A 22,963-nucleotide genomic window follows, 5' to 3' on the forward strand; every position below is an offset into this window, starting at 1 on the left:
AAAAAAAAAATCCTGAAACCCTTCTTGTAATCATAGCTTTCAGTGTCCATCCATCCGTTATCTATAAGCACTTAACCTTTGCAGGGTTGCGGGGGGTTGGAGCCGAGCCCGGCTGGGGCCGGGCAAGAATCATTCGGTGCCGTTTCCATAAATCTGGGAATCATTTCCTCTGATACTGAGAGCACAGAGTGCATAATTACTTACATCTTATTAATGTAGAAATAAATATGACCAAAATGTTTAATGACAAAATCATGAAAGCTTATTATTGTGTTTCCTTTAGTGAGTCGTGAGGCGAGTTGGAACACTTTATATATACGGTGGCCTTAGAAGTAGGAAGATGACTTTGGAAATCAGAGATTGGCTGACTTCATTGCCACAGAGACAAACAAAGGCCCAGTGGAATAACACCCGAGGTGGCGCTACATTTGCCTGGCAAATTATTCCAGATTCAAATGATCTTTTTCCACCATGTTTTTGGCACAATTTCTACAATTTTGTCCACTTAATCCTTGCTCAGGTATTGAATTTCACAAGGCATTCATACCTAATGAGAAGCAGTATAATCATGAATTTACTCATCTGTTTCTCTTCTGGGATGTTAAATATCCAGGACCTTGCAGGAATTGCAACCTGTTCAAAAAAACCTGTTTCTCACAAGAACACATGGTTTTTCCTTCTCCTTCAGCATTATTCCAGTTAGCATGCGTGCTTGGGTCCTTTGTTTGGCCCAGCGTTTGCTCAGGACCTATTTTACATGTGCTAAGTTTGCTCCTATTCATTTCCTATAAGCTGCAAGGAACTTCCTACTCAGCAGCAGTTTAATCACAGTGGCCATGGCTCAGCTACTGCATCTTGACTATATCTGTGTGGTGCTAACAGTGTGTAGCAATGGTGTGAAATGGTGTTGCGAGAAAGTAGCACATGACCACACAGCGACAACGAGCACTTAAAATCCTGGCTATGGCAGAAAGACAGAAAAAATATGCTTTTGTACATAATGCAGCTGAAGTGAATTACTTCCACCCATTTTTGGGTGGATGTGCACGCAGGAGTTTTGCCACTGTCATGTTCCTTCGACCTTTTGCAGGGACCTCACTCACTCATTTTAGTCCTATTCAATGTATGATAACTGAAAATATGAGGCGGTATCCTTGTTTTGATGTCTGTCAGTATAAGAGTGAGTAAATTAGATTTTTATGGCATTTTCTAACCTTCAGCCAGCAGGCCCAACATCACCAACCTTTGCCTTTCCCTCTTTGCACCATTGAATACAATAAAATAAAGATACAGTCATTGAATTTATGCACACAGTGCTCGTGAAAGCCAGTTTATAAAACTGAATTGCTTTTATTTTTAACAGAGCAGATAAAGAATTCTGAAATGGTATATTGCTCAATATACAGGTTGTAAACCAATTGAAAACAAATGCAAATTATTATGCTATATGACAAAACCAAGGTCTTGTGTTGCTTTCACAATTCATCAAAACTACTGAGGTGAAGTGAAAATGAGGCCGCTGATGGACGGTTAAACTCCAGCTCTACCTCCTCCCATCCCAGTTTACACCAGGCTGTGCAGATTTCCACTAGCTGTTACTTTATATAAATTCTGACCTTTACATATTGTTTATTTTAGCCTGACCAGGATCTTTCTAAGGATTGGGAACATTTTTATGTGACAAAAGTGCAAAATATTGTGTTCAGTTTATCCCATCGTCACTTCATGCACTTCATGGTGAATTAACAAACAGTAATTTATGTCCAAAACACAGACTGTAGTCTGCAATTGCAACATGTGGCCATAACATTGTCACAGTCACTCTGCTTAAAACTGATCTCTGTAGTCCTTCACATTTATCGAGAGAGTTAATTAAAATCAGATCTTTTCTTTAGGATTAACACACTGTTCATAACTAACTGACTAATGTCTTGAAGCAGTCTGTGTTTATAAAATCTTAGACTTACAGTATGGATTTTAAGAGATTATTTGATATCATGATAACGTCCTTAAAATGTGTCTTCTAATTTCTGGTAACTTCAGCCCATAAACAAGAGGATTCAGAAGAGGAGGAATGACAACAAACTCCAGTGACAAAATTACTGCCACAAATGGATTTATGTCTTCAATATCATACCGGCTCAAGGCAATATCGCAGAATCCTGTGATGGAATAAATCACGAATGAAACAACATGTGGCAGGCAGCTCTGTAATACTTTCCCTTTGAATTCTGCTGAGCTTCTCCAGCAAACAAGTACAATTCGCAAATACGTGTACAGAACATAAGACAGGGGGATGAAAACTGTAGATGTGGTCAAAAAGTAACCGTAAATATTGTTCACAACAGTAGGAACACATGACAACTTCACAACATTCCAGTTGGCACAAAATATTTTTTGGATCTCATTACCACACAAAGGCAGCCTGGCAGACAAAGAAATGCACGCTATAAGACCAATGACTGGGAAAATCCAAGCCACCGCTGCCAACTTTAAGACTGTCTTAGGGGTCATTTTTTTGTGGTAGTGCAAAGGATGACAAACAGCAACATACCTATCATATGCTATAATGCCAAGAATGGTCATTTCATTGCAGGCATATGTGTAAATAACGTAGATCTGACAGAAACAAGCCACATGAGAGATTAAATGAGTATCAGACAGAAGGTCCATGAGGAATCTGGGGAAGAAACCAGTAGAACCATACAGAGAGTTGGCAGATAACAAAGCAATAAATATATACATGGGCTCGTGTAGCGTTCGTTCTCGAGATGTCACCAGTATTATGACAAGATTAGCAGTGATAATAAAACTGTAGAGCAGGAGGCAAAAAGCAAAGGTGGGATATCGGTAGTGTCCAATGTTCACAAACATGGTGAGGTTGAAGTAAAAGGAAACAGTGCTGTTTTCCATTCCACTCTCAATGAATCCGTGACAAAGAAATCTGTCGTTGGACAAACGCTTATTTCTGTCCTGACAAATCAGTGATCTGATTTGACAGTTTGGAGCATCAAAGCAAAGGAAAATCTAAGCAGTTTGAACATAATGTCATGTAGTATTGGTCAGACCTACAGTAGTTTCACTATACTTACTGAAGCGAGAGTGAATGATCTTCAGGGGTGTTTCACATTTTGCTTTTGGTCGGATCTATGGACACACCACACGTGTAGGTAATGGGAGGAGTTAAGTCTTCTGTGTTCTCTGACTCTGGACATGTCGTCTGGAGAGTTATGACAGTAACATAATCATTTTAGCTTGATTATTTCACGTTTCTACCTAAAACACATTGTAGTAGTTTCATACAATATATTTTCCTGCCTATGAATTAAAAAAAAAAACTGGAAGGAGATACCCACTGGGATAAAATATATTGTCCATATTGTAAACCAAGCTGACAGTATGCCAACAGGTGCCACTGGCTGTGTAGGTCTTTCCTTTAAAAATATCTAGTGAGCTGATATCTATAGGTAGTGTGTTCCAGATCTTTGGGGCTTAATTGACTATAGTGTCATCTTAAGCCGTAGAACCAAAGACGAGAGCTATGAAAAGAAACCCATTTGAGTTAAACTATAGTTTTCATGGCATTAATTAATGTTTGTGGCCACTTCAAGTGAAACAAGCTGTCAACCCATTTGCACACCGTGAACGAGTCACTGACCTTGTACCTCACAGATACAGTACGATGAGTTTTTTCAGAGCCAGCTGCCTGCTGCCTGAAACGATACAAATGAGAGTTATGAATCTGACCCAACCAGTAAAGTTATGGCTTGTAAAACCAAAGAAATAAGAAGAACTAAAATGCCTCTGACTAGTTTAATTAAGCCCTCTCTCACACTGCTATGACCAGCCAGGGTTTAACTGTCCTGGCCAGGTAAGATGTCTGTTGCAGTGTGGTCTTCATCAGAAGGGGTTGATTCATCAACCTCCATTGGGTGTTTGTGTACCTGCTCATCTTCTTCGTCCTGGCTTTTACCCTGATTCTCCTCAGCCTTGATTAGTTCTGACATGTTTTTGTCCGCAGAGGATCTGTTGGTGTGTTGCTTGATGAACATCAGTGTTTGGTGTTCACTTGTTCGGCAGGCTTCTTTGATCTGACAGTCGGGTAGTCATGCCAGTTAGGTTGTGTATCCCAGGCCCACAAGGTCACTTTTACGTACTGCTGCTTAATAAGAACTGTGGTACCCATGTTGTAGCTATAATGTTGAAGTCACTCCTGATATTCTTTGCCACCACAACAAGCCCAAAGAGGAGGCAGACATGCTCTCCCACCAACCCCTTCTCACTCTCGACTTCGTCAGAACCCACATTGCTTGGTTATTATTGCTGACTCTACCGCAGAGCCCCTCAAGCTGAAAAATTATGCTAAAGGGTGCCTACTGCCTTAAAAGCTGATTCCCTGTTCACTGAAGTCCAAAATACACTATATTTCCAAAAGTATTGCCACCTTACCTACCTTGACTTGCATATGAACTTAAGTGACATCCAATTCTTAATCCAGAGGGTTTAATATGACGTCGGTCCACCTTTTGCAGCTATAACAGCTTCAACTATTCTGGGAAGGCTTTCCACAAGATTTAGGAGTGTGTTTATGGGAATTTTTGACCATTCTTCCAGAAGCACATTTGTGAGGTCACACAGGAAGGGGCCATCCCCAAACTGTTCCCACAAAGTTGGGAGCGTGGAATCGTTCACAATCTCTTCCTCAAGCATTCAAAGTTTCTTTCACTGGAACTAAGGGGCCAAGCCCAGCTCCTGAAAAACAACCCCACAACATAATCCCCCCTCCACCAAACTTTACACTTGGCACAATGCAGTCAGACAAGTACCGTTCTCCTGGCAACCACCAAACCCAGACTTGTCCATCAGATCCCCAGATGGTGATGTGCGATTCGTCATTCCAGAGAATGCGTCTCCACTGCTCTAGAGTCCAGTGGTGGCGTGCTTTACACCACTGCATCCGAAGCTTTGCATTGCACTCGGTGATGTATGGCTTGGATGCAGCTGCTCGGCCACGGGAACCCATGCCATGACACTCTGCTCGGCCACATGAAGCTTGGAGGTCTGTAGCGGAAAGTTTGCAACCTCTGTGCACTATGCACCTCAGCATCCTCTGACCCCACTCCATCATTTTACCTGGCTGTCATTCCCAATCGCTTCCACTTTGTTATAATATCACTGACAGTCGACTGTGGAATATTTCGGAGCGAGGAAATTTCACGACTGGACTTGTTGCACAGGTGGCATTCTATCACAGTACCACGCTGGAATTCACTCAGCTCCTGAGAGTGACCCATTCTTTCACAAATGTTTGTAGAAACAGTCTGCATGCCTTGGTGCTACATTTTATACACCTGTGGCCATGGAAGTGATTGGAACACCTGCTTTCAATTATTTGGATGGATGAGTGAATACAATATAGTATATGAATGAATGAATCATGTGGTAGATTTTATTTCTAAAATTATTTTTTGTGATATTTTATGACATACTACCATAACCAATGGTAAGCCTTAATATCAGATCAGTGTGTGGCTGAGAACGGTAGTCTGCCGCTGTGATCTGGGAGTTTTTAATTAATTATATTGGTTTTAGTCTCTAAGATCAGCTTGTGTATCTCGACATATTAGTATTAAGCAGTAAAAACATGAAAGAACAGGAGAGCAGGGGACAGTATGTACTATAAACATGTGTATAAGTCTGACACAGGTCTTCTTTACTATCATCACTAAAGCAGCTTTTTTACAAAATCAATTTCTGTTATTTTCCCAGAAATTCTGTAGACCAAGATCAAGGGCGAAGGTAAAGAGTTAAGTATCAAATGATATATTTACTAGATGGAGTCTTACTAGTTAAACACAATATTTGTGTATAATATGACATTTAATTTAAAACAGGTGATTACAATTAGTACCCTAGTGACAATTTACATGAATCTCAACAGACAACAAAACTTTGATTTAACAATTTATTGTTGTAAGCAATGATTTGATGTTCACACATTTCAGTTTAAAATTGTGTCATGAAGCACCAATATCACAATATTATAGTCAAACTAAGTGTAAAGAGACATTTTCAAATTTTCTAAAGCAACTCTTTTTAGTTTTGTGTTTTAAGCATAATATCTGGACAACATGTCTTCTGATTTCTGGTAATTTAAGGCCGTACACAACAGGATTCAGAACTGGAGGAATAATAAGAAATTCAATTGACAAAAGTATGGACACAACTGGATTTATCTCATCAAGATTCTGTCGGTTCAAGGCAGTATCACTAAATGATGTGATGGAATAAATCACAAATGAAATAACATGTGGAAAACAACTCTGTAATACTTTTCCCCTCACCTCTGATGACTTTTTCCAACAAGCAATCACAATTCTCAGATACGTGTACAAGATAAAACCAAAGGGAAGGAAGGCTATAATTATGGCCCCTAATGTAGCAGCAATATTATTAACAGGATTGGCAACACATGATATTTTTACAATATTCCAGTTGGCACAGTATACTTTCTGTATACTGTTCCCACACAGAGGGAGCCTGACAGTCGTATTGATACTAACTGTAAGGTTACAGGCTGGACAGACCCAAGCAAAAAATGCCAATGTATAGACAGTTTTAGGCGACATCTTTCTGTGATAGTGCAATGGATGACAAACAGCAACATATCTATCATATGCCATAATGCTCAGAAAGGTCAGTTCATAAAACGTATATGTGTAAATAACATAGATCTGAGTGAAACAAGCTGGACGTGACATCAAATGAGAATCAGACAGAAGGTCCATGAGGAATCTGGGGAAGAAACCAGTAGAACCATACAGAGAGTTGGCAGATAAAAATGCAATGAAAATATACATGGGCTCATGTAGTGTGCTCTCTCGTATTATTATCAATATCATGGCAAAGTTTGCAGACAGAATAAAGCTGTAGAGCAGGAAACAAAAGACAAAGGCTGGATAACGGTAGTGTCCAATGTCCATGAACGAGGTCAGGTTGAAGTAAAAATACAGAGTGCTGTTTTCCATTCTCTGAATCAAAGGGCGTCTCTGTGTTGAGAGACAAAGTCAGTATTTATGTCTGCTCTTGTGCAGCCTCTGATCACTGTTTTAAAAATCAGTCTGAATAAACTGAACATGCAACATCACTGAACATTAAAAAACATACCTGTTAACATATTTAGTGATATATTTTGCAGTTAGATTTTAGTGAGATCTATACACAGATAAACTACAACTGTGACTTCTGAGAATTGTGCAGCATCTTTTATCTTGACCAAGCTGGTAGACGTCACTACATTATTTCACCTCTGGAGAATTTGGAAACTTCCCGACAATGATTGCTTCTGATGTTTTTGGCCTCACTGGTAGAGTGGCTCTAGAGATGGTCATGAAATGTTGTACAAACTTTCATTGTTCCCAGATAAATAATCCAACTTTGTGAACTTTGTAATTACTTTGATGATCCCCTGAATGTACTTCTAGCCCCACAAACAGGTCTCATTTTGTTCAGTCAACCAGTAAAATATCTCAACGCCTTCTGAATGGAAGTTTATTCGAGATATTCATGGTTCCCAGAGAATCGGTCTCTCAGAGTTTGGTGGGCCCCTTACCTTTCCTCAAACACAATTATGAGGTTGACGTGTGATTTGGAGTAAAATGTCCCAAAAACTGCAACCCTACAAAATGTAATGTTGAAGAATGTTGGTTGTTCACCTGTGAACAGGTTAATTGAAAATGACTGATTGTATCATGATTGGGTGTCAAAGGGGTAACACATACTTATACCAAAACAACACAATATAATCAAATTCCAATGGCTCCCAAATGACCATTCCCAGTAGTACATTTATCACTGTTGGAGAACACCAGCCACAGATGTATTGGACCTTAGTCATACTGGACCTTTGTTCTCATCAGGGAAATGTTATAAAACGATCGTAGTTTCAGGTAACTTAAGTATGTTATGTAACTTAAATAGGTCAGTGTTGACTTTTGGTTTCACACGAGGCACGAACAGCGGCCTCCTGAGTGAAAGTCCTGTATTTGTTTGACCCATCCAACCACCCCACCTTCCTCTGCATGGAGACTTTCTTGCTCTTTATACTTTGTCACCTGACTTCTTCCATTGTTCCTGTCATAATTACTACTGACTTAAAGGTACATACCGGTTATGGAGCAACATAAGCTACTATCCAGAAGACGTCTTTTTCAGGGACATCCCTGCTTATTCCAGCAAGACAATGCCAAGCCACATTCTGCACACATTACAGCAGCATACGTCGTAGTAAAAGAGCGCAGGTACTAGACTAGCCTGCCTCTAATCCAGACCTGTGTCACATTGAAAATTTGTGACACATTATGAAATGCAAAATAGACAACAGAGCCCCTGGACTGTTGAGCAACTGAAGTCATATGTGAAGTAAGAATGGGAAACAATTTCACTTTAAAAACTTCAACAATTAGTGTCTTTCGCTTTACAGAATGCTGTGAAAACAAACAGTGATGCGACACAGTGGTGTAAATTTGCTGAAGCGCTACCGACCCCTTACGTCTGCTGTATTGTTTCCATAAAGAGTCTGCGGCTCGTCTCGTCTGTGCTGCATAATACAATCCATTTATTTTCTGTGTGCACAGTGAATACATAGTCTGAACATCTTCAAATGAAGAAACATCAATCATACGGTTCCTCTCTCCCGTTTGCTGCCACAGCGGTCAAAAGCCATATGCCCTTCCAGGGTCAAACACACCCAACAATGTGAGATGACCTACCTAAATACCTGCACTCTCAGTGACAGGACAGCGACACCCAATGGCTTATAACAGGAAATACACCAGGTGACCATAATAATTTTTGACCCTGAATCTTTATGAATATCGCTTTTACAAGAGGGAGGCGAGAATCTTTTCCTAAAAGCTATTTCCAGCAAACAGCTTCAAAAACATGTTTTCTGGAACTCATACACCATGTTAACTTGATGAAAAAGTTTTATAATATGGGACCTTTAAGGATATTTATCATTGTCTTTTAAGGCCTAAACAATTACCCTTCCATGTGTCATTTAAATGTAAAAAGCATGTGGTTATAAAAAAGTTTGTAGTTTGCTAATCTATGAAGAAAAGCAGCAACTTGGATTCATGTCATAAATTCCAACTGACCCCAAAATTTAGGAGAAAATGTTTTAAAATGTCCACAGATATCTTATCGACTTGTTGCAGCATAGGCCATTTCTCAGCTGTCTACCTGTTGTGCTCAAATGTTCCAAATGTTCATAGTTTCATCAACATGGTTAAATACACTTCAACCAGTGAAGCAACTCAGCAACACATTACTGGCATACAAAAGGACATTAGTGAAGTGCATTATGCTGCAGGAGTGGTTGAGCATTTTTATTTTTATTTGCCTTTTTCTTTATTTGTCATGAAACCTCAGACTGATTGAAATCGATGCTGATCACAGTCTCAATTCTATGATGTAGGAAACTATCAGCATTTTACAGTCACATTTCAAAGCCACTACATTTAGTCTGGTTTTACTGCCAGAGTAAATGTAGTGTAAGAAAGTTGATTAGGAAACCAGATACTTTGTCTTGTCTTTTGATTTTGTTGATTGTTTTGCCCTGTACATGGTTTATTCACATGATCAGTACAGTCTCTGGTAGTGTTTGACAGGAATTCCTTTTAGTTTTGTGCTTCATGCTTAATATCTTCACAGCGTGTCTTCTAATTTCGGGTAATTTAAGGCCGTACACAACAGGATTCAGAACTGGAGGAATAATAACGAATTCCAATGACAAAATTACAGCCACAAATGGATTTATCTCATCAAGATTCTGTCGGCTCAGAGCAGCATCACTAAATGATGTGATGGAATAAACCACAAATGAAATAACATGTGGAAAACAACTCTGTAGTACTTTTCCCCTCACCTCTGATGACTTTTTCCAACAAGCAACCATAATTCTCAGATACGTGTACAAGATAAAACCAAAGGGAAGGAAGGCTATAATAATGGCCCCTAGCATAGCAATGATATTGTTAACAGCATTGGTAACACATGATAATTTTACAATATTCCAGCTGGCGCAGTATACTTTCTGTATATTGTTCCCACAGAGAGGAAGCCTGACAATCATAATAATGCTCACTGTAAGGTTACAGGCTGGACAAATCCAAGCAAAAAATGCCAATGTATGGACAGTTTTAGGCGACATCTTTCTGTGATAGTGCAATGGATGACAAACAGCAACATATCTATCATATGCCATAATGCTCAGAAAGGTCAGTTCATAAGAAGCATATGTGTAAATAACATAGATCTGAGTGAAACAAGCTGGACGTGACATCAAATGAGAATCAGACAGAAGGTCCATGAGGAATCTGGGGAAGAAACCAGTAGAACCATACAGAGAGTTGGCAGATAAAAATGCAATGAAAATATACATGGGCTCATGTAGTGTGCTCTCTCGTATTATTATCAATATCATGGCAAAGTTTGCAGACAGAATAAAGCTGTAGAGCAGGAAACAAAAGACAAAGGCTGGATAACGGTAGTGTCCAATGTCCATGAACGAGGTCAGGTTGAAGTAAAAATACAGAGTGCTGTTTTCCATTCTCTGAATGAGTATTTTTTGACTGCTCTTGTGCAGCCTCTTATCACTGTTTTAAAAAAAAAAAATCAGCAGTCTAAATAAACAACACACAGCATCATTAAACATTAAAAAAATATATACACCTGTCGTAATGTAACATCCCTATTAGATTAGATGCTAGTGAGATCTATACTCAGATAAACTATAACTGTGACTTCTGAGAATTGTGCAGCATCTTTTATCTTGACCAACCTGGTTGACGTCACCATATTATTTCACCTCTGGAGAATTTGGAAATTTCCCCACAATCATTGTTAAAGTTTCTGATGGAACATTTGTACTGGTAAAACGTTTGATACAGATAATTCATGGTTCGCAGAGGATGAATCCGACTGCCTTTAATGATCCTCTGAACTTATTTCGAGCCCAACTGAAAGGTCACACTTTTTTTTACTTAACCAATAAAATATCTCAACATCTGCTGGATGGATTGGTACAAATGCACAGTCGTTCATGGTTCTTAGTTGATGAATCTTAATGACTTTGGCGATCCCCTGACTTTCCCTCAAGCATCACTGTGAGGTTGACTTTGTGGTATTGACTGAACTGTCTTAACTATTGGACATATTGCAATGAAATTTGGTACAGATGTTGACGCCCCCCCCCTCAGGATGAATCGTAATAACTTGGTGTAATAAATTTTCATTAAGCACCATCTTTAGGTCAAATATACAGCTCATCCAGGACTTTGATTTATGACCAAATACCTCCAAAACTTGAAAAATGCCCGTCAACCTGAGCCTCTCTCTGTGTTTAGTCCTAATTAGTACATGTTTGCATGCTAAACTTCTAAACTGTAACATTATGCCTGCTTAACATAAGCATGTTAATATTGACATTGGGAGCATGTTAGCATGCTGGTGGTAGCATCTAGCCCAAAGCACCACAGTGCCTAAATTCATCCTCAGAGCCCCAAGCATGGCTGTAGTCTCTCGGTCCTCTTTCAGTAATTCCCTTCATTATTCAAGATCCATATTCTTTTGGTGTATACATTTACAGAGGTAACTAAACTTAAAACTTTCAGACACTTGTATTTCAGAAACCACTTATCCTCACCTTACCAGCTTGCAGAAACAACTATATAAACAGGCCATAGTCTAACCTTTTGATGACATGTTCACCTTTAAGGACATTTATCATTGTCATTTAAGCCCTAAAGGGTTATTCACCATGTATCATTAAAATGTAAAAAGCGCTTGTAAAAAGTTTGTAGTTTGCTAATTTATGAAGAAAAGCAGCCATTGGCAGCTTGGATTCATGTCATGAATTCCAATTGACCACAAAATTTCAGAGAAAATGTATAAAAATGTCCTTAGATATCTTATCTATCCGTTGTGCTGAAAATGTTCCAAATGCTCACAGTTTCAACCTTGTTGTCCTTTACAGTCCATTTTAATTGATATGAATTAATGTTGATCACTTTATCATTTCACGTAGACAGCACTCATGGTTTTGTTGATCATTTTGCTCTGTACATGGTTTATTCACAACGCAGAACATTCACATGATCAGTACATACTCTGGTAATATTCAACAGGAATTCCTTTAAGTTTTGTGTTTTAAGCATAATATCTGGACAACGTGTCTTCTAATTTCGGGTAATTTAAGGCCGTACACAACAGGATTCAGAACTGGAGGAATGAAAAGAAATTCAGTTGACAAAAGTATGGACACAGCTGGTTTTGTCTCATCAAGATTCTGTCGGTTCAGAGCAGTATCACTAAATGATGTGATGGAATAAACCACAAATGAAATAACATGTGGAAAACAACTCTGTAATACTTTTCCCCTCACCTCTGATGACTTTTTCCAACAAGCAACCACAATTCTCAGATACGTGTACAAGATAAAACCAAAGGGAAGGAAGGCTATAATTATGGCCCCTAATGTAGCAATGATATTGTTAACAGCATTGGTAACACATGATAATTTTACAATATTCCAGCTGGCGCAGTATACTTTCTGTATATTGTTCCCACATAGAGGAAGCCTGGCAACCAAAACAATGCTTACTGTAAGGTAACAAGCTGGACAGACCCAAGCAAAAAATGCCAATGTATAGACAGTTTTAGGTGACATCTTTCTGTGATAGTGCAATGGATGACAAACAGCAACATATCTATCATATGCCATAATGCTCAGAAAGGTCAGTTCATAAAATGTATATGTGTAAATAACATAGATCTGAGTGAAACAAGCTGGACGTGACATCAAATGAGAATCAGACAGAAGGTCCATGAGGAATCTGGGGAAGAAACCAGTAGAACCATACAGAGAGTTGGCAGATAAAAATGCAATGAAAATATACATGGGCTCATGTAGTGTGCTCTCTCGTATTATTATCAATATCGTGGCAAAGTTTGCAGACAGAATAAAGCTGTAGAGCAGGAAACAAAAGACGAAAGCTGGATAACGGTAGTGTCCAATGTCCATGAACGAGGTCAGGTTGAAGTAAAAATACAGAGTGCTGTTTTCCATTCTCTGAATGAGTATTTTTGTCTGCCTTATGCAGCCTCTTATCACTGTTTTAGAAAAATCACCATCATCATTGAATATTTTGACGAAAATAATTATACCTGTCAACAAATTAATCTGGGTTGCATGCTGGCTTTGGTGAGATCTATACAGAGATAACACACAGCTGTTGTTTCTGATGTCTTTTATCTTGTCCGTGGTAGTCGTCACCACATTATTTCACCTGTGGGGAATTTGGAGACTTTCCCACAATACATGTAAATTTTCTAATGAAGTCATTTGTTTTTGGCCTAGTCTGTCCACCACTTTGGTCCAGATGGAAATATCTCTACAGTTGTGTGATGAATTGCCCTCAGTTGCGACAGTCGTGGTTCCCAGAGGATTACTCCTTTTTACTTTGGTGATCCCCTAAATTTTCCTCAAGTGCCACCAGCAGGTCAAGATTTTCACTAAACCTGTGAAACATCTCTACATCTACAAGATATATTGGCAAAACATTTTTTCCAGATATTCGTGGTTCCCAGGCTAGTATTTCAAAACTCATAATGTGGATCAAAATGACCCAGATTTTCAGAGGAGCTAGCTCGACTTTGTTGACTCATGCGTTAACTAGCTAAGGCGCTAGCGAGCTAGCTGGCTTTGATTATATATGTGGTGGTCTATGGTTGGTTGGAATTACATTAAATGTTGAAAAACCCACTCACAGTGTTCAAATCTGTGTCAAGACTTTTGCAATAATTTGGAAACATGACGTTATATAGTGCACTAGTTTTGGGGGGTTCAGTTTCAGTCGGCTGCAGTGTTGTCATGATGATGTGCTTTTGCGTATTTCTGTGGCTACTGTGCATTACCGACAGTGTCCTGAAGATAACCTGACCTCGTACCCTCTCAACTTCTACTTCCACAGTACACTCACTCCCACGATGCCCAATCAGCTATGCCACTGTTAATAAGGACAACCATAGTACACCAGCCACCACTGGTATACGGGACCCCTAAAGCAAGGTCATTTAATGGATGCACACCTTTACTTGCAAATGGTTTAGCTGTTACCATTTCCTGTCATTATGTGCATGTATGAAATCGGGTGTAATATTTGAAAAATGCAAGTACACTGGTCTCCAATGAACCAAATACAGGTGGGCAGCGGATGAGAACCATAATATGTTATTTTTTTAATGTGAAAGCCTACGACACAACCTTTAACCCCTAACCCCTTCCCATTCATACAAAATTAGCCTAGAACACCAATCTAAGCTGCATCCAAAGTAACTTGAAAGCAGGTACGTTAGTAAGTAAGTTAACACACTCTTATCCCCAGCAGTCAGTATCACTGTGTCACTACTGGCATTGAGTAATGAAAGTTTGAACAGAATGAAGGAGAAAGTTTTTATTTCCACCTGAATATTTCAATATATTTCAGCCTTACTTGCTGGAAAACACAATGGGATCACAGCATGAAGCCTTACATAAGTCCAAGTTCAATCAAAATGGATATCAATACCATAGAAAATGAATATTTTACATATGGTTTTGAAATGGTATGTCGAGACACTCCAAAACTGTTTATTATATTTGTCCACAAAAACATCTATATTGTTTTTGGTTCTGAATCAGCTCTATGGACATTTTAAGGCCGTTGTTTATGGTGTCCTGATGGATTTTATTGGTCATACGTGCAGTTGTGCTGCTTGTGATTGTTAATGAGGTTTGTGGTTGCACTCATTAACCAGCCAGACCAATGAGGACCAATAATAAGAATTTAAAAAATCAATACTGCATTAAACTGCATTAAAGTAAAATATAACATTAATTTAGTTTAATGTATTGACTGTATTTTTGGTTTCAGTTTGTAAGTAGGACTGAAGGTATACTGACTTGAGAGCCTGTTTGTGCCTGGCTCTCCTGAGGGGTGTTGTTTTATTAATTACCCTCAGAGGAGAGTGGAGATAATGACCTGTTGACCACGTCTACCATAATTACTCCATGTACTCTATGTCACTCTTTAAAAACAACACTTACAATGTCTCCTCTGAGGTATTCATTATTGAAGCGAATCTCTTTGACAGTTTTTGATGTCAACGGTAAAGTGTGAAAGCATTTGTTTATCAGACCACCCCATGAGGCCAGCCTGCATTGACCATTGGATCATAATTAGGTGGCTGTAGCCAGCCCTGTTCCCTCAGGCCTATTGTTTTCCACTGAGGCCCACCAGGGAGGTCCCGGTAATGATACCCATGACAGCAGCCTTTCATCAGATATGGCAGAGATATGCAAGTCTGAACATTAGTAATTACATCATTTGTATTTCATCATTGTGATTCATCCCTCTGAGGCAGAAGGTACACAAACACAAATCAAAACAATCGGATTTTTAGGATGCACAAAGTATGACCTTTTAATGATTATGTCAGAGGTCAGAGGTCCCCAAGACAGTCATAACTCAAGTTTCCACTACAGACTAATCTGATCAAATTTAACAAATATGAGATTGTAGTTGAATTTTTCTTCCCAATTTCCCTTTTTCCATTTAAGATACATGTACTGTATGTACAGGTGGTAGACACAGTAACAGGAATCCTGTGCGGTACCATGTAATCCAATGCAAAAGCTCTGATATGTGATAATGTGTAATAAGTAACCGTTTGAGGCCACAATAGTTGGTAGTGTGGTGTTGGATTGCTTTCACTTATTTTGTCTAGCCCTCGTTTTAAGACGACACTATTAAAGTTTGTACAGCAAATTTTAATTAATGACAGAAAACCTTGCTGACTGTCAGCTACAGCTAAGAAAATGAAAACACTTAATATCCATTGATTACGGATGCAGAAGCCCCGTCTTCCATTTGTAATATTAAAATGTAGTAAAGATGATAAAAGATATTCATACGTATTTTTTTTACACACACTTGTTGAGTTGTTGGTCATGAGAGACTGAAGCGTATCCAGCGTATACTCATTCATTTATTCATTCATTCGATCTAAGAAAACTTTGTATCTTAAATGCAACTCCATTTTCTTCTGTCACTCAAATCAGCTAAAGGAAATTCTGCAGATGGGAAACTCAAATGGTTTATTATGTTCTGGGTTGTTCTTCTCAAGTGAAGCAGAAGTGGGAGCTACCAGGGAGGTGAATGATGACATAATAGTCATCGCCTGTGCATCATGTACATATCTCATGTTCTTTCAGAGAGAACATTAGAGTTCATGCTTTTACACCCCAGAGATGGTGTTTTAATCAATATATATCAAAATGTATATTCTGCTGTTAAATTATTGACTTTTCCTCTGTCTTTTTTTATTGTATTCATAGTACTCCCCCTGTTTTAGCTTCCCCATACCTGATGCCCTGCCTATGTTCAACTTTTATTTAAATCTCGAAGAATCTTTGATACTTTAGCCTAAACCATGATCTTTTCTTAAATCCAACCAAGTAGTTTTGGTGCCTAAATCGAACCAAACTGCGACCATAACTGTCACATACGAAATGTATTTTCACCCAGGAGGCCACTGTCCATGTCCCGTGTCAAACCAAAAATTACATAGCTGATATAATTTACCATGATCATTTCCTAAACCTAACACTTCAAACAGTTTTCTGTACAGTGTTTAAAATCTATAGTGTGTAACACTATAGAATGTAACAAATATTAGAAATACATTACAATACAAATCACCACAAAGTATAGCCTCCAGAGTGGGTTGAGTGACATGGAGACTGTGTGCAGAAACAAGTAAACTGTGCCTTTCAACCAAGCATGCAGACAACACCTAGAACCATCGGAAATGACACAAAAAGATGGCAACATAAAAATTTTCAAGTTAGAGTTATTGTTCACTAAAGTGAGACTAAAACTAACAAAAAGTATATTGTATCTGGATAAAATACAGATGAGATTTAAGATGTCAACCCTCTTTCATTTATTTTATTTAGTACAAATATATCAACCTGACATCAGTCTGAAAAATCTCCCACGAGCCTGTTTGTTTTACATTCTTACTGTCAGTGTCAGCAGTAAAAAAAGAAAGAAAAATAGGAAAATCTGGTCTCAGGCATTAGGCCTTTATTGTCATTCATTTTCATAAATCAGCCACTAAAAATTGAGGCAGAATGACTTAGATGTATAGTCGCATGAGCTTGACGTGACAGCATTGTCTGACTCATATGAGTGCTCAGCTTTCAGCTATAGAGACAGTGTTCAGGCTGGTGAGAGGACAGTATAACACCATATGAGCCAGAGATTAACACACATCCTATTATTCCAGCCTGAAGTCACATTTCTTCCTTTGAGCTCTGCTCTTGAGACAGAAAATTTGTGACTTTCCTGTTTGGAATAAGCCTTATACATCTACTGTACTGTTATACTTCAGGTTCCCACATACTGTAAGCTTCATCTATTGCTTCATACATTCGATCTCTGAAACTTGCTTGTTTGATAATAAGATGTTCCAGATGGAGAGTTGAAACTGCTTGCTCACAGGACAGTATGCTGATTTTAGAAATCAAGCCTTCAGCCTCAACTTAAATCTCTGACCTGTCTTCATCCACAAAGCTGTGACTCTGCATTGAATTTTATTCAGGATCAGTCCATAAATTACAGGGTTTAGAAGAGGGGGCATAACGAGAAACTGTATGGCCATGAAATTCTTTACATTTTGTGACACAGATGACGCAGATCCGTACCTCGAGTACATAGTGTCAAAAAGCAAAGCAGCTGTGACGTTAAGCAAACACAGTAAATGCGGCACACATGTCTGTGTGAACTTTCTCCTGCCCTCTTTTGACTTTAAAGCTGAGTTCACGAGCCGTACATAAGAAAGCACAATGAAGACAACATGACTGCAATAGAAGGAAATAACAATCAATCCAACAATGTTGTTTGGCGTCGTTGAACTACAGGCAATTTTAACAATTGACCAGTTCTCACAATAAAGTTTCTGTATTGTGGTGCCACATAATGTTAATTTAGATGTCAAAGTTACAACTACAACCTGACAGCACAGAGGAACAAGCCAGGACAAACTGATTAACACAGCAGTCCTTCGCGCAGACATCACAGAGTGATAAACCAGAGGTCGACAAATAGCCACATATCTGTCATAGGCCATGAGAGCTAAAATAGAGAAGTCAGTAGTTGCATAGGAGTATATGACAAAGACTTGCAGAAAGCATCCCACATATGATATGACATGAACGTCAGACAGAAGATCAAAAACAAATTTAGGATAAAAGGCTGCAGTCCCATAAAGTCCATTGATGCACAGGTTACACAAGAAAATGTACATGGGTTCATGAAGGTTTTGATCCAGGATTATGGTTGAAATGAGAGAAACATTTACCACCAAAATCAGACCGTAGCATAGTAAAGTGAGAGAGAAAAGCGTTATTCTGTAGTTGACTGTTGCACTGAAGCCAGACAGTGAAAATACAAGTATACTGGATGCATTATTCATTCTGTGTTCTCTAATCTGATCTGTCCTACCAGTGTGCTTACCGTGCACTTGTTTAAAAAGTGGAGACATCAGGGCTGCATCTGAGGGGAGACTCCCTCCTCTTTATTAACGGTGAGCCATTGGCTGGCAGTTCAAATGTAAAAAAAATCCATAGGTGCTGGCTTGAGACTTGTTTTTTGACCAATTTACTGTCATACATTAGTTTTCAGTGTCAAAAATGTGACTTTTTTGATGATCGTAGATTGACAGTTTCATTTTCACACAGACTTTCTTTATATGTTTTCAATTTTCTGAGGTTTTTATTCATAATATGAGACTTTTTTTCTAGAATAATAATACATAGCTCTATAGCAGTTCTTCATAAATCTGCTCATATTGTATGTGTAACTTACATTGTGATATTTAGCCAGGATGGTTTTGTGTGACAATGCCAAAAAAAAAAGGGCAGGAGAGCAGGCCCCATTTTGACAGTAAAGAGGTCTATTCATGTGCCAGTACACAAGATGTTTGGGACATATGAATTTATGTGGTGGGCGCTACCTATGAGCTCATGCTCGGTCTAAATCGGGTATTATTTGTATTAATCAAGACTTTGTCCGATGGGGACTGTGTAAATTGTTTAAGTCTTTAAAGAGGAACTTTTTTGCAGCAACAGAACCAAAGGGTGGTGCAGAGGTCTAGTTTTCTCTCAGACTACTTGAATTACAATATGCTGAAAGGTTATTTGGGGATTTTTGCCCATTGACAACGCTAACTACAAATGGCCCTGCATCTAGTAAGAGCCTGAGGCCAAAATACATTTCTCCTAGGAGAATAGGAGGTTGCATATCTTTGAGAGGCATTTGGGTTCTAGTTGAACAGAACTTTGAGAGGTGAGAGAGTTATTGCACTGAAACTGTATTTCTTCTCTATTAGTTTGTTTTTGGTAAATCGCCCATGTTCCACAGTCCGCACTTTGCCTTACGGACCAGCTCTACTGCCATCAGAGTAGGGTTACATAATATTGGCAGGCATGACATGGCTAATTTGATGGCATCTTCCATTATGGACTCTTCAGTTCTCTCAGTTCCCTCAAAGGTTGGAGTTGGTCAGTGACACAGTTTTGTGTGTCGAAGTTCACAAAGTTGCGTGTTTGTCCTTAATGGAGACTGTCGGTCCCAGAGCAGGACGTCAGCAATAAATTGATGTCCTGGGGATACACTAGACTAATGACCCTGAGGCTTAATCATCGTGTTTACTCTGCGTTTCTGTGTCTCTCTGTGATATTACATAACAATAGATTGAACTTACATCAGTGAATCTTTATCATCTTAGCATTAACATGGTAATCTCATGTGCATGGATTGAGCACATCAACCAACAGGGTTGATGTCCTCAGTGTCTCAAGCCACTATTAAACTTAAATCATAATATTTGTGTGTCACATTAACATTTAAATGAAAGTACTTAATAAAGAAAATGCATCTTTATTGAGCCTGGTGCCATACAGTGTATCTTATATACATCTATTTATTGATATTTTTAAAAGAAGGTTAAAGACACACCTTTTTAATCAGGCTTTTAACTGACCTTCAAATTCTTCTTACATTCTTATCAGGTTTTAGTTGTGTGTGTGTATATACGTACGTACGTACGTACATACATACGGAGGGTGGAGGGATGGGTTTTCTCTGTTTTTCTGTTTTTTCTTTACAATGTTTTTTAACTGTTGTAAAGCACTTTGTGTTGCATTTTATTTGTATGAAAAGTGTTATATAAATAAAGTTTGATTTGATTTGATATTATTAGCATTATCATTATAATTCCTGGCAATAATGAGAGAGAAGAAGAAAACAAGTGTGAGCTACAACCGTGATTCCAAAAACATTGGGACGACTGTGTAAAACATACATAAAACAGAACGTGATAAGTTGCTAATCCTGTTTTGGACATATACTCGACTGAAAGCAATACAAAGACAACTGTTGTGGAATGCTGCATTTGGGGACGGGGACACTGTGAAAGATCTCAGGCTACACTGAATAATAATCATCACTAACAATTTATTGATCAATGGTAGATTTTTTCAAAATAGAAAACATTAGACTTTTAACGTATTGAAACCTTTTCTTAACAGGAGGCATGGCAGAGGTCCTCAACTGCATTTGTCCAAGGGCCACAAATTTTCTGTGGGGGACGTTTTTTTTTTTTTTTTTTTAAATTATAGGTATTTAGGCCTAATTAGCCTGTTGTTGTTTAACAGTTTCACTTTGCAAAAAAATGTTTTCTTTTTAAGAGTCTGTTTCAGTGTGAACAGACCTCTAAAAAACATGGAAAATCCATAATGATGATTTGATACTGAACTAAAAACGACAGTTCAACTACCAATGGATGAATCCTTATCTCAACAGAAAAACTCCTTTCAGACTCAATACAACAGTTGGCCAAAGCATCCTTTACTGTAGAACTGGTGAACTATTAATCATGTACTTTTTCAATACAAAACCCACATTTCAACTACCACTGAATGAGTCCTTGTCTCAATAAAAAAAAAAAAAAAACTCTTCAGGATCCCAGGAAGCAAACAAAAGTACCCAGTTTGAGACTCAATACAACAGTTGAACAGTTGCATCTAATAGACAAGCTTTGTGATTCCCTGTGACTTTCTGTAGAGCAGCTGAACAATGAAATACAAACTTTTTGGGTCAGTGACGAGCAAGCTGCTCGACAGTCAGTCTCAGGATGGATGGGGCCTCTTCCACTGGTGAGCAGCACTCGATGCACACATTGAATTCAGTAATATTCTGCTGGCCAGATGGGAATGTGGATGTGACCTGCTGGCCTCCAGATGACGATATGAGCTGGGTCCGGATTGACTTGCCATATATAACCCAGACTTTGAGAAGGCCTGCTGTAAAGGATATTAGATCATGGGCTACATTGTCTGTAAACATAGTTTGTTTGCAAATCATTGCATTCTGTTTCCATGGCCTCCGCCTGGAGACCTTGTGGTCCAGGACACACAGACTGTGTGTCATGCTTTTTTTAAGAGATCCATGAGATCCACATAAACCTTTTTAATGACATGATTCTTTCTCTTTTAAGTCCTAGGGTATATTTGATGTATCATACTCTTTAGATAACTTAACTGTATCTCTTAACCTTAAACTTGCCAAGAAAACTGAAATACCTCAACATCTTTGTCCTTTGTCCAACATCCTCATTCTCACCCTCAACTTCTACATCTCCTTTTTTATTCCTCCTACCATTGCTTGCTGTCTGTAACACCCTAATTTTCCCTGATTAATAAATTTATTTCTTATTTTATCTTACTCTCTGTGTGACTTGGTCAAATCTTCAGCTGTTTCAGATGTCCTTTCCCACATCATAATGACTTTAACTTCCTTTAACCCTTTAACCTTAGTTTGCTTGGGGTGCCCGGTAGCTCACCTGGTAGAGCATGCAATCCATGTGTTAGGGCTGTGTTGCTATAGGTTTGATCCTGACATGTGGCCCTTTGCTGATGTGCACAAAAGGTACCATACAATACGCCAAAAATACCCACATCGTACTGATTCTCCAAAAATGTCCAGCATGCAGTGGACCAGTCTGTCTCGTCTACCGTATCCCACAATGCAAAGCCCTGGAACTCACAATGAAGAGTTTATTATAGTTTGGTTATTTGGGTTTTTTTATGCTACATCATCAAATTTGATGAAAATTCATGACACATGCTCCAATGTTTTTGGAGTTGATGAAAGTTGATGAGAGTTAATGAAAGGTAAAGAAGGTTAAAGAAAAGTTTTTCGGCTTGTGTCAACATCTTAGCTCTCTGGCTCAGCCCAACCCACCTCCTTCTTCAAGAACTGTATAAAGTTCAGTGGAGGCTGTTGTTCAGTTGGGATGGCAGCACCAGCCACCTGAAGACCTTCATATCTGTGAGATGTCAGTGATTTTCATTTATGTTGATATACTGTTTGCTTAATGTTGTTCTTTGATTGCTAATGTCTACATCCTGACATTTTATCACAGGTGACTGAAGAGACACCTCCAAAATGTGCTGAGAAGAAGAAATCTGAACCATTTTTTAGAGTTTTTAAAAACACTTGAACAGTTGTCTGGATTGTAATACATTAACCATCAAAGTGATATATTCCTCTATGACCATAATTCATATACCTTTGTTATTTTGTCCAGTGTTGTGCTGTTACACACTGGTATGCAGAGATCAGTGTTTAGAGATTTTGCTTTGTTACCAGGAAAATAACTAGAACTCAAACTGATTCTTTTTGATTCTTTGTTTCTGTAAAATTTCTCAAAACCAACAAGGAAAGTCTCTCAGTGCATGCCTTTCACCAGGATTTTTGCAAACTTAGAAAACTTGCAGCTACAATATTTGTCTGAG

At 38.6% G+C, this 22,963-nt stretch overlaps 5 protein-coding genes across 5 annotated transcripts; all 5 read right to left on the reverse strand.

Moving 5' to 3' along the window:
- Positions 1–1,995: 1,995 nt before the first annotated feature.
- LOC143330830 (olfactory receptor 6N1-like) lies at positions 1,996–2,913 on the reverse strand. The gene has a single exon (XM_076747589.1). It carries the CDS (start codon positions 2,911–2,913, stop codon positions 1,996–1,998), a length of 918 nt encoding a protein of 305 aa, XP_076603704.1.
- Positions 2,914–3,854: 941 nt separating this feature from the next.
- On the reverse strand, positions 3,855–7,028 carry LOC143330804 (olfactory receptor 4B13-like). The gene is made up of 3 exons (XM_076747565.1): positions 6,092–7,028; positions 4,850–5,034; positions 3,855–4,091 (listed from the first exon to the last, which is right to left on the reverse strand). Exons 1-3 carry the CDS (start codon positions 7,026–7,028, stop codon positions 3,855–3,857), a joined length of 1,359 nt encoding a protein of 452 aa, XP_076603680.1.
- A 2,606-nt stretch (positions 7,029–9,634) lies between these two features.
- On the reverse strand, positions 9,635–10,612 carry LOC143330806 (olfactory receptor 4B13-like). Its single transcript, XM_076747566.1, has one exon. It carries the CDS (start codon positions 10,610–10,612, stop codon positions 9,635–9,637), a length of 978 nt encoding a protein of 325 aa, XP_076603681.1.
- Positions 10,613–12,196: 1,584 nt separating this feature from the next.
- LOC143330807 (olfactory receptor 4B13-like) lies at positions 12,197–13,129 on the reverse strand. The gene has a single exon (XM_076747567.1). The coding sequence runs from the start codon at positions 13,127–13,129 to the stop codon at positions 12,197–12,199; it is 933 nt and encodes a 310-aa protein (XP_076603682.1).
- Positions 13,130–17,628: 4,499 nt separating this feature from the next.
- Positions 17,629–18,579, reverse strand: LOC143330808 (olfactory receptor 10J5-like). Its single transcript, XM_076747568.1, has one exon. The coding sequence runs from the start codon at positions 18,577–18,579 to the stop codon at positions 17,629–17,631; it is 951 nt and encodes a 316-aa protein (XP_076603683.1).
- Positions 18,580–22,963: the final 4,384 nt, after the last annotated feature.

This window comes from Chaetodon auriga, chromosome 13, assembly GCF_051107435.1.
Source record: "Chaetodon auriga isolate fChaAug3 chromosome 13, fChaAug3.hap1, whole genome shotgun sequence".
Taxonomy (NCBI): domain Eukaryota; kingdom Metazoa; phylum Chordata; class Actinopteri; order Chaetodontiformes; family Chaetodontidae; genus Chaetodon; species Chaetodon auriga.